We start from the raw sequence: 12,871 nt of genomic DNA, 5'->3' as shown, positions 1-12,871 counted from the left end.
TTTTTTTTTGAAGATTGCCAGGGTGGATGACCGTACCACCCCTGGGGGGACCCTGTTCCAAACCCTCAGCACTCGACTTGTAACAAAGTTTTGCCTTATGTCTATTTCCTAAAGCCTGATCCTTCAGTCAGTTAGTGCCCATTATTTCTTGTCCTCCCCTGGTGGGGCCTTGGGGAATAGACCTTCCCCCAAGCCCTGATGTACACCCGGATATACTTGGAGGCTGCTACCAAGCCTCCTCTGAGTCTTCTCTTTTCCAGGCTGAACTTTCACTTAACCTGTTTTTCTCTATACTTTTCATCTTTTATGAAAGAGAAAGAGCAGGAGTCAGATACAGAATTAATGTCAAATTAAAGATTTTGAATTGTCTCCATCTACAAGGAAAATGCACACATTCTACCTATACTCCCAACTACAGGAATCTGTGACCAAAAGGGACAAGCTTTAGTTCTGGTCTAAATGGAAAAGACTGGAGAACTATTTCCCAGGGGATGTGCTTCAACTTAGCAACACAAGAGGTATAGTGGAAGCTGGTGAAAGTCCAGGGAGAGTCATGAAAAAACATTATCTTTGAAGGTGCGAACAATCTTTCACTGCACCAAGTCTAGGAGTAGGTGGCTTACTTTAAGCTGCCTACATTTAGACTAGGAATGCATGCATGAAGGAGTCTGCCACTGCAGGGAGCACAGTGTGCAGCTACTTGTGGTTCCCAGGAGCCTTGTAGGGAACCCAGTGTAAGTAAACCATGGTGCAGGGAGGGATGCACTGATGGGATGGGAGGGGCTGGTGGGTACATGAAAGAGCGAGGTTGGGGGGGCTAAAAATAGCACAGTAAGGGGTCAGAGGAATGGGAATAGCTCAGTCTCAAGGTTAGGGCAAGCATCTGGACTTTCCTAGCCCCTGTGCTATGTACTTATAAGCTAAGTACAGCCAGTTAAAAAGTCCAAGGCTGGATTGATTCAGTCTTTGCAGGTTAGTCTAAGCTGCATAGATTGAACCAATAAATCAGTGAACAGACATTCTTTGGTTTCAGAAATGCAGCAACACACCTGCAATGTCTCAGGCCAGAAGCCGGGGGTGCTAGAGCATGCCTCTCTACTTGGCTAGAGCAAACAATTTGGGCCAAGGCTAGTGTGCCCACCCTCTGAGGGTGGGGGGTTGCAGGGGAGGTGCAAAGAATCCTGGGATGCTGGGAGCCTGTGAGTTAACTTGAATCTGGAAGGTATCTGGGACAACAGTTCAGTAAAGTGATTTGAACTAAATCAGTTAAGTCTGATACTACATCCATCTAGGTTTATCTTAAATAGGTTTCAGCCATTTTGAAAGCGGTTTATGTGCACTGAACTTGTGAGGTACTTGTACAAGTTTATGTCATTTCTGTCCCTAGCCATACAGGGCATATCCAGATGAGCATGCACATGCAGAGGCATATGTTTCCCTCAGCACAAAGGCAGCGGTACATGTTTGTGCCTCTGTTTTTTCTCCCAGGATGCACCCCTGCGTGTGCACTCTGGAGTGTGGCAAGTTGACCTGGGTAGGGTAGGGAAACCTGAGGCCAGCGTCTGGGTCCTGGGGGTCTCCTGAAGCAGCAGAAGCACTGATCTGGCTGCTTGGAGCCTGGCTGGCAACCAGGACATGGCTCTAGCTGCCCAGGCTCTGCTTCTGGCGGCACAGGCTGCCACCACATATGACACACAGCTTTTATTTTTCCATGTCTTTTTTTGACAGTGGGGTCTCCTGGTATCAACTTTTGCTACCACACTGCAAATTAACAGTGTGGAGAACAGGTGCCCGTGTATCTTGTGTGGTTTGTGGCACCTCAAACAACTTTGAGGTCCCGCAAACCTCATGTGTGCACTCAGCTGGGTACACCCACAGGTGTTTGGAAGATCAGATTAACCCAATCTAAGTTCGTGCATCTACTCAGGTGAGCTAACTTAAATTGTGCGTGCCATTTTGGGGGCAATTTAAGCCCTCTGCACAGGTATATGATCAGGCATTTAGATCAACCTATCCTTGGTTAGGTCCATCTAAATGTAATGCCTGTACATACCCTTGCAGTTATCTGTAACAGGGAGCAGTTGAAGAGCTACTTATTACTAACTCCAGTAGAAACAATATTATTCTTTCCTGTTCTAGGTAGTATTTGGAATGTGCCCTATTAATAAAAAATGCCCAAATATTCCAAATTCCTTTCTGAAATAAGTACTGTGGTGATTATGTGTTATAACCTCCTACTACTCTTAGTTAACATGACACTTTTTCAGGACCTCTAAATCACTGCAATGAGTAACACAGCATAGTAGGTGTCATCTTTTAAGGTTTTGCCCCATTTTTCTTTTTTTTAAACTGTATATAAATAGTACATAAACATATATAGAAACACACACACAGAATTAAAGACAACTATATGACTGCTACTTATTATAACTACATGTATACTCTGTAATACTTAACATACTATTATCAATCATTTGCTAGGAAACTAGTAGTAGAGCTGCTTGTGACAAAGTAACTAGTAGTTCACATCCCATTTAGGAAAAGATAATTTAGTTTTTTAAATAAAAAATGAAAGAAGAAAGCCAGCATGATGATGGAAGAAGTGCTAATGAAAGCTGTAACCATGCCAATGAGATGAAAGAAAAAGCTATTTTTAAAGAAACCTTTGGCAGCTCTCAGTAGAGATCTGTGACATACGGAACCTTTTAAACCTTTTTCTTTAAAAAAGGAAAAAAAAACAGCCCCTAAAGTAGAGAATAGGACAATTACCAGACTAACACCTTACAAAGGTTTTGGTGGGGTGGAAAACACAAGAAACGTAAAATAACCCACATTATTCAAAGAAAAAGCTTTGTATACTAAATACCCAATTAATACATCTTTAATAAAAAGTGAAAAGTTAAACGAGATCCTGGATACAATGCTATTATGTTGAATCCACCCTGATGAGTATAAAGGTTTAGAATAATGACAGGTTTGGGAAAACCTTAAATAAAGCTGCAACGAAAATATTTTTCATTACTTAACTTTTCTTCTGTATTCATTACTTTTGGATTTAAGAAGCCTTTAATACATAATAGTGCATAAAGCTGGAATGTTTAACTTCAGTTTTTATACATTTAGTTGAGATAGAAAGCCTTACGCAAAACCGATGTGATACAGTAGCTACAAATAGTTCTCCTTACAAAGGTCATGAACAGTCAATCAATTTCTACTAATAAGTTTTTATCTGAAATTCTTCCTGGTAGAAAAATAGCCCAGGAGCAGGAGCAGACATGTGGTCCAGCCCCCTAACTGGGGAGATACACAGGTGAGCTCTCTAGCCAAAGCATACCAGAAGGTTGCTCCCTGGGCCACCCCACCCTTCAAGAAACCCGTTACTTGACACCCTGTCCTCTCCCTGGGTAGGGAGCAGACTGTCAATAGGACCCACCCAGCAGGGGAGCATACAGATATTCATTCTTGTCAGAGAGTTTCTCTTGCAAGGGAGGTCTTCCAGGTCAGCACTGGAGAGCTTTTTTTTGGAGGAGGTATGTTTCCTCCAGGAGAAACTGAAAGAACACTTGTATGCGTTTAGTTTCTACCAGGAGAGTGGTGATTGCCCCAGTAGAATTGTAACATCTGAACATAGTTAAAGACATCACCTGAAATATTTGTCATGTTGTTCATTTGCTCTTCTTCTCCAAAAGAGTAGTATATACATGATTAAGTTAGAAACAATTGCATCATTATTATACTGTAAACTCAAAACATTCTTGTATAGCAAGTTGCAGAGAGTGCATGGCACTTCTGTCCTTAGACCTACCCTGGATATCAAAACCTCTGATATTAGACCTTCTCTAATAACTGAGAGAGGTGTATACTCTACAAGAAGCCCAAGAATTCTGGAAGGTCCTGTCTATCCCGAAACAAGGTAGCATGATCATGCTGAATTTCAAAGCTTGCTACAGGGTCCATTTGTTTCCCCCGACTTTTAAAGAAAGGTGGGAGAACTGAGAGAATAGGCCAAACTATGGAAGTAACAGTATTCGATTATGGACTGCTATTTATGAAAAGGAATGAGCTGCATTTCTGATTTTGCAATTTTAAATAATTTGTAAGACATCCAGCTCCATGTACGGGCACTTCTAATTCCCATAAATAAAATTAAATAATGTTTTCATTTTAGCAAACAGGCATTTATTTTTCAATACTAATTCTATTTAAATAAATCTGAATTAAAGATTCGTTTTTTTCTTCAACAAAATATAGAAAATTCCTTGTTGTGCCACCTGATAATTAGATATCAGGCAAAAAAGCAAAACATCCTTTGAATATTCTTTTTCTGCTTGTATACAGTACTATGTATCTTCATTTATTTTTCCAGTGGACAACTGACTTAGGGTAAATAACTTACCACATGATGCCATTTCATCTGTTTTGTCACCACAGTCATCCTCTCTGTCACACAACCATGACTTTGGAATACAGCGTCCATTCCCACAAGAAAACTGATCAACTTGACATGTTCTTGCTGCGATGACAAACAGATAGAAAAACATGAGAGAAGTAAACTAAATCTATTAGATCCGCCTGCCAATATCTTGACTGAGGTCTTACTTAATGGATAGAGGTACAGAAGACATTTGTTAACCTGGCTGCTCATTAGATCTGCCTCTTACCGAGTGCCACACTCAACTGCTTTGAGCTCAGTGGAAATTAATGGCACCTGCAGGACTGTGCCTTAATTACTAGATTTACTAATCCATAATGATTTTCCCAGCAAGTGGAAATTTGGAAGTTTTATATTACTCTGTGATTACAGGAAATTAAAACAGCATTAATGCCATAAATTTAAAAGAAAAAAAGAAAAAAAATAGGAAATGTAAAAGTTATGTAACTATAGGAAACTTTAGCTTTCTTATACATTCCACATATTTTACAGCATAAAAAAATGATACATTATGATACTTAGAAATTATGCATGGTAAAAAAAACTAATACATGTGTGCAGTGTGGCTGACTTGACATTGGTGTTGGAACTTTAACGTTTCCTGACCTGGCGATTTTTACTGCACAACTTTAAAAAGGCACTAAAACAGAGATTTATCATATTTAAAAATTCTGTCACCTGCTGTGAGGAAAGAAAGCCTGAAAAAAAAAGATCAGACTTCATCAGACTCCTTAAGTCATTTCAAATGCTGACAAGGACATAATCTTTTAAACCACAACAAATATCTAATTGACATAAGCACTTATATTACCACTAATAAAAGTATACACTTATTAAAAGAATTCAACCCTACGACCAGTTTTTTTTATTCTGAATTCAAGGATTAAGTCCGACGTTCTTGAAAAGAGGTAAAGCAGTGAGGCACTTATATCCAAGTCATTTCCAATTGAAGTTGGGCATTTAAATCTCTCAGTCTCAATCTAAACATGCATGCGGATGAGATAAATATTTAATCAAAACATAATTTCACATTAGATGGTCTGGTTCAGATTGCAGATTGGTCCTTTTTCATTTCTCTGTCCTCCAGATGCAGAGATACTTAGCTAAGCATACACAGACTCAGAGTTTTTTAATCACTATAATGGTACTATACTTTTCTTTTTTTTATCAATTAATACTTTGATTTGGTAAGAAATGATGTAATTTTTCATTTACCGTTAGAAGTATTGTTAGATGACTAAATACACTGAAAATTAAAAGAAACAGAATAGTGGAAGTTTATTTCATTCTGTTCATTACTTTTTGTATATACTACTTGGCTCTTTAAGAAAACATATTTATATAAGTCTCTGGAAACACTAGGTCTAATTTATCTTCAGCGTAACGTCTTTAGTCTTTAGTGGCAAGGAAGGAATTTGGCTCATTGTATATATATGTCCTGTAAATAAAATTTTCTTCCAGAAATGCAAAAGTGACACTGTTTCACACAGTGGCAATACCTCCATTGCTCTTTCTTGCTGTAGACTTACTTAGCTAACAATAATCCTTAGTTCAATTCACTATGATTTCTTTCAAGTGAAAGATGGGCAAGGTATAAACCATGATATTGCTTGAAGAAGGCTTGTGCATATTTTGATATGTGCTTTGTCATTTTGAAACAAATCCTCTCTGGAGATCCCTCTCTGTTTGGATCATTGTCAATGATATTATTACTTCATACACTGCACTGCCTCCTAAGCCATGTCTTAAAACAGTTCCCCCAAACCTTTTGGGAGATAGAGTCCCACACCATGATGTTGATAACAATCATCACAACAAGGTTGCATCCTCATCTACTTTAAAGGAGCAAGACCATTTATATCACTTGAGGTGCTGGTCAAAATTCTTCTGAATTTAAATAGCACTACTCTTCCTTACCACATCTAAGAGCAGAAACTATTGTTTTGGGCTTCTCCACAGTGGGGAATGTTCATTAGATTTTCATATTACCATACAATTTCACTCCTGAACTGTTTACACTTGCAGTGTAATTGGCTTGAGGAGATGCCAAGCTAAATTCACTGATGGGGGTTTGCTATGATTGCTATAAAATAAAACAACATGGTTCCTTGCACCAACTCATAACAACTTATCAGCTCCTTGTGGATCATGAATCTGATCTCAACACTTTCATACTCCCAAAGTTCAAGGGCATTGAAAATGCCTCGGCTTATACTCCGTAGTTTTTGCTCTGTGGGATTTGGGGATGCAACTCTTGGGTAAGCTGCTTCTGGGATGATTCCCTCATCATCCATAGAATTCTGTATGCAAGTTCAGGAATGAAATGACACCTGAATCAGCATTCATTCAAGTAATGTCCCAGTACCCTACAATTCAATAGGTAGAGGGATTCAGCTCATCACTTTTTCAGGCTGAGCTTAGCAGTATTTTCAGCTTACTCAGTCTACATCCTACCGTGAGGTGCCAGTTTGGTCCATGGACAGATTATCACAATACGTATCAGCAATATTTTACTTTCAGACAATATTCATTAAACCTAGGAGAGCAGCTGTCTGATTTAACAAATCAATAATGTACAAGAAAGGTATAGAAATACTATAAACTATAAATAAAAATATATTTTAAAAATGTCCTTGCTTTTTTGCAGGTTGTTTGATATATTTATTGAAGCCAAATTTAAGTGGTCTCACAAAGCAATGTATCTATTCCATGTTGAAACAACCCAACACCTGTGGGAAACTAGGTATGCCATCAAACCCTAAAATTGTCATTATTCTTCAAATACCTGAGAGTTGTGTGTCAGTTGCCAAAAAAAGAATGCAACTATAATCCATCTCTGCTTTATACACTAGAGCTAATTCACTAGTTTTGCTATGAAGAAATAAAGAAAAAAATAAAGACATGGTCCTGCAAAGCCTCATTTAAATGAATACACCTTACAACTTTGCATGTATTCATCTGAGCACAGCTTATTCAATATACAAGGCTGTATCAGATCTGGTCCAAACTATGATTATGCTTTAAAAATTCAAGTTATGAATATGCATATTTCACTACATAGCAGTTCTCCAATGCCCATCTTTTTTACTTAAGATCATTAAAATGCATGCTATCTTTTACCTGGTGTTTCACCTTTAGGATCATGTGAAACGGCTCTCAAAAAATGTACATTTTACAACTGATTATGTTACTGGAAACCCCACTAGACAAGAGATTGATTTCTTCATTTGCTGTTACAAATGAGTATTTTCTCTCTTTTCTTTGAAACAACCAGCACATAGTTTCAGTACATAAATTAAGTACAGCACAGTGAGAAATTTTTAAACAAAATGTGGAAAGATGTTTCAGTAATTATATGTCAGCAGAGTTTGGTTTAATGACTGATTTGTCACTACAAAAACAAAATTAAGTGAAAAGAATACAAAATTCAATCCTCAGTCAGTTGAAATAAGAATTCTAAACATAAATTATAAATGAGATTTTTATCCTTAAAAATGGACAAAGATCTGAATGTATCGAAGAGTGTTGAAGATGTATTGTAAATATGCAAATGCATAGTAAAGAGGTTACAGACAAAGCTATAGTTCCACTTAGGGATTTTTTTGTAAGTACTGTCAGTCTTCCATAAATTTCAGTCAGTAAATATCTGTTAAATCACACAGTATGCATTCAGGGAGCACTTTTATATACATATGCATACTGCCAATCACTGACTCATAAAATACTCAAAAAAAACAAATAAAAGCTTATTGTCTGATATTCTGCATTTATTAGATTAGTCGTGACCTTGCTGGCATAGTCTATTCTACCAATGACTGTATATTTCTATGAAAAGGATGACTGATTTGGGGCTCCAAAATTTATTGAAATAGGCTTATTAACCTTGGTTCGCCCTTTAAAAATACTGATTACTATTACAGAGAAATATTCACAGTGGTATTAAGGGGAGACTAAATAAATAATTATATTCTTGTCAAGGTAAACAAAAAATAAATAAACTTACCAGTGAGATGACTTATATCACAGCATGCTAACACATAAAATTTTAATTGCCAAAAAGATTTAGCGGGGAGAAGACTGTGCCCAAGTAGTGCTTTGACAGTCTACCCATATGGATAGATTAAGTGCCAAATTACTCTGCAAAGCAGAGTCAAGCACAAGGATTAAGTGATATATAATTTGTATTCTAGCCCTAGTGGCATACAAATCTGAATTCATTTAAAACGGCAATAATCAGATCACCAGCACTAGGCTGGTTCAGCTCAGTTCAGAGGGCTGCCCTGCATTTTTATTGAATTGGAGTTTATATAAGTTTTACCTGCACAGGTTTTATTTGATTCATCTTCATTATTGCCACAATCATTGGTTCCATCACAAAGCCACCTCTTGGGAATGCAGCGATTATTCTGACACTTAAACTGATCATCAGGACAGCTATGATTGACTATAGAGAAAGACAAAAAAAGTCTAAGCATGTAATTAGAGAGAAGGCGCTGAAAACAATACATTGAATTGCACTTATTAAAGAATTTGAGATACAATTAATACAATTGCCATCACATCTTAAAACTGTATTGCATATGGAAAAAAAATCAAATCCCGAAGACTCAGGGTCTCTCTACACGTGCAGGTAAATGTGCAATGGGATCTAATGCACAATCCACACAATCATCCCTCCTGCCATTCCATACAAGCATGAAAGGAGGTGCTATTGTGGGATCACACATTAGATCCCATTGCGCCCTGTCACTGGTGCAGGGGGAGCCTGGGATCCACTGGCCCCCATAGCCCACATTGGCTGCAAGACTTGCAGTGGGAACCCAGCCACTGTTGTGAGCCATATGGGGTGTGGGGCTCGCAGCAGTGGCAGCATTCTCCCTGCTGCTCCCACTGCAATCCCCACAGTTGACAAAGCTGTCCCTGTTGTGAGTACTGTAGTCGACAAGGTTTGTAGCGACAGCAGTGTTCTCCCCGCTGGAAGCACTGTGGCTGACAATGCTGCCACCACTGCAAGCCTTGCCAGCTGTGGGGCTGGCAGCAGGTGGTGCACCCCTGTGGCTAGGAACCCCTCAGTTGATGGGGCTCCTAGCTAAAGGAGAGCAGTTGGCCACACATTCAATTAATGATGTGATTAGGGCAAGCTACAAAGGTATTAACATTTTGTGGAATAACTTTGTAGCTTATTGCTTGTTTTATCATGCCATTAATTGGTTGAACAGGTAGCTAGGTCGCAACTTAAGGTGGGATTGCCTGGTTAATCACACCTTTAAGTGTAATGTGTAGATAGGGCTTGACTGGTGGATTTAAAATATAACAAAAATATTTTACATAGCAAGAATTCTTCTACATCAGTGTAAATCTGGACAAACTATTCAATTAAAAAATTACAAAAACCATGTAAGAGAGAGAAGAATAAGGTTACATAGCATTATGTATTCTATACAGGAAAAGATGTGTAAAGAAAGTTGGTGACATACTGGCTGCACAGGAACCATAATAAAACTTACACTGACTTGAAATGGGGCAAGATTTTGCATTACATTTTTCATAAAAAGTTCATAAAAGAGCCCAAATTGGGCTTTAATAAACAGTATTTATCAACTGAGGATCTTCCCATGACAACCAATAAGTGATATGTAGCATTTTACATTAAAAATTAAAGTGGTTTGAGACCTTGGATGAGAACTGTGATAATAATGCAAAGATTTAGATTTGTATTTTCATGAGTTTATGTTAGACTAGGTTCATATGCCTTTTCAAAGTTTTCTTTTTCATTACAGAAAGTTTGGAAATATAACAATGTAAAATAAAAATAAATCTGGTTTATAGCAATTCTACCATTTGAATACCAATTTGTCAGGTATAGCATGAAGTAACTTAATCACTTACAGCAAATTATTTTTAAGAAGCTTATTAAGCTGCTAAAGAAATGAACCTTAAGCATTGTTTATTACATTTTTCCATGGTATTTAATATGAATTTTATTATGTCATTATTTACAACTACATGTGTTCACACTAATGATCTGAGAATATGTAATTGTGAGCACTGTACATATTGACCTTCAATAAAACACTTTTACAAAGGAATTTATAACATAAAGAATAACAAGGAAAACATTAAAGATGTCAAACTAACCTACACAGTTATCTATTAACTTTCTAATAGATGGACACACCAGGGTTCCATCTTAATGGTAACCTGCTGTGCTTCATTGAATCTGAAAAATGAAATATATCCTGAACTTAACTTTCAGACTTTTTTGCATTTATCTCAAAGCTGACAATTTGAAGTCAAGTTTTGGTTCTCAATAGTTTCAGCTCAGTGTAAGAAAAGTGTGCTATTTGTATACCTATTGAATATTAGTCTTATTCAGCAAGCAATATAAAACGTTACTGCATTTAACTGTTTAGAGCTTCATCCTTCAGCTTGAAACTTTTGAGTTCTGTCTGAGAAGTAGGCCTTTTCAATACCCCCTTGATCTGGCCTCTAGTGGACAGAGAACTAGAAAAACAAGCCTCATCCTTTTTCTCTCTCAGACAACTGAAGGGTTCAACTTTGCAGACTACAGATTTCACTAGAACTTCTGTGTACAGAGGTGTAGGACTGGGCTCTATTTCCAAGCCTATTTCCTTAAATCAAGATTTTTAAAGGACTACCTATTGGACTTATATTATGCCTGTTAAAGTTAGTGGAAAATGTCCCCTTAACATCAATGTGCCTTGGGGGAAGTGAGGCATTGCATACATGAGATTTACATTTTTTAAAAGGTCAATGTCTGCAAAAAAGTAGGGAAAAAGGACACATTATAACAGATTTAGTTTTCAATTATCACAAGGAAATAAGGGGGCAAGAGTTACTCACTAACACAGAGCTATCCAGTGATTCATATTGTAAAAGATAATGCTAGGGGTAATCATTAGGCCTCTGCAAAGCAGAAAGTATTTGCTTTGGATTCAGATTTGGTGATTCAGAGGGACAGTGATTTGATTCAGTGATTTGAATCACTGTCCCAAAGTGATTTGGCTGAATACAAAGATTTTTGGTGCTGAATCTTATTCAGCCATAAAATATACAGGCAGGCAGTGCTGGCAGGAGTAGCTGGGGGAGCAGCAGGATGAGCCCTAGCTTCAGCCAGCAGCCCTGGGAGTAATTGCGGCTCACCCAGCTGCTCCCCGGCTGCACACCAGGGTGTGGCAGACGGTGCTGGCAGCTCCAGGAGAAACCATGGGGGCTGGCGAGAATGATCAGGGAGCTGGGGGACCAAACCAGGAACTGGAGAATTGAACTGGGAGCTGGGGAGAAGCCCCTGTTCATTCCCCCAGCCCCTGATCGTTCCCCTCAGTCACCAAGGCTTTGCCCAGGGCTGCCAGCTCAAGCTGCGGCTCATCCAGCTGCTCCCCCAACTGCCCCTGCCCGCTGGGGTGAGGCAGGCAGTGCTGGCAGCTCTGAGAAAAGCTGCAGGGGCTGGGGGGAATGATCAGGGAGCTGGGGGGGATGACTGGGGACTGAGGAAGTGATTGGAAGCTAGGGGATCAAACTGGGAACTGGGGAAATCAAACTGGGAGCTTGGAGGAATGATTGGGCACTAGGGGAATGAACAGGGGCTTCCTCCCAGCTCCCTGATCATTCCTCCAGCTCCCCAATCATTCCCCCTGACATCTCATGCCTTGCTCCAGCAGGGGAGCAGCCAGACAAGCCATGGCTTCTCCCAGGGCTGCTGGCTCAAGCTGTGGCTCGTCTGGCTGCTCCCCAACCTGCTCCCACTGGCACTGTCTAGTGCCTGCCTGTACAGCTTATGGCCGAATCTCCGAATCTCTGAATAGATTCAGAAGCTTCCAGTTTGGTTTGGAAAGTTTAATGGGTCTTCCGATTCAATTCAGATTTGGAGATTCAGCTGCCGAATTGAGCCGAATCTCCTTCGAATCAAATCGGCTACCAAAGCTTCATACAGCCCTAGTAATCATATGGACCCTTTACTTGTAATTAGAGAGATAGTTATATTATATACAAAAACCTTTGAGGTAGCAGATCCTCAATGAATTGTAGATGAATGATGGCAGTAATCTAGTGCAACAAATACTATATCATGAATCAAGGTCTAGACATCTGAAGTAGTAAGGAAAAAAATATTTTTAGGCAAAGTACAGAGTCAAAAATCCCAAGGGAAGACTCGATGCAATCTATGCAGGTTTCTCTAAGCTGCATTGACTGGATCAGGAGAGAATGTAACACAGTCCTCTATTGGTGTGAGGGGGGGAAACAGATGCCTGCACTGGCCAAGGCCAGAAGGCAGGAGGCACTCCCTGAATTCTGCTGAAGGTGGCTGGGCTGGGCTGAGCTGAGCCAAGTGGGGGTTAGCCCTGATTGGCTGCAGGGCAAACTCCACCAACCCCCTCCTGTCACCACAGACTCTCCCCTGCACCCAGCCCTAGACTT

At 39.3% G+C, this 12,871-nt stretch overlaps 1 protein-coding gene across 1 annotated transcript in view; it reads right to left on the bottom strand.

Annotated features, from left to right (window-relative positions):
- The window catches only part of LRP1B (LDL receptor related protein 1B), a 2,002,088-nt gene that overhangs the window by 851,473 nt on the left and 1,137,744 nt on the right, over positions 1-12,871 (bottom strand). Inside the window, exons 16-17 of the mRNA XM_019522796.1 lie at positions 8,751-8,876; positions 4,397-4,513 (exon numbers count right to left, since the gene is read on the bottom strand). Of these exons, the coding sequence (XP_019378341.1) occupies positions 4,397-4,513; positions 8,751-8,876 (243 nt within the window). The remainder of the gene's footprint in view (positions 1-4,396; positions 4,514-8,750; positions 8,877-12,871) is intronic.

The sequence above is a fragment of the Gavialis gangeticus genome, unplaced genomic scaffold (assembly GCF_001723915.1).
Source record: "Gavialis gangeticus isolate Ggan-Ray unplaced genomic scaffold, GavGan_comp1, whole genome shotgun sequence".
Taxonomy (NCBI): Eukaryota; Metazoa; Chordata; order Crocodylia; family Gavialidae; genus Gavialis; species Gavialis gangeticus.
This window is presented reverse-complemented; position numbering and strand designations above follow the sequence as displayed.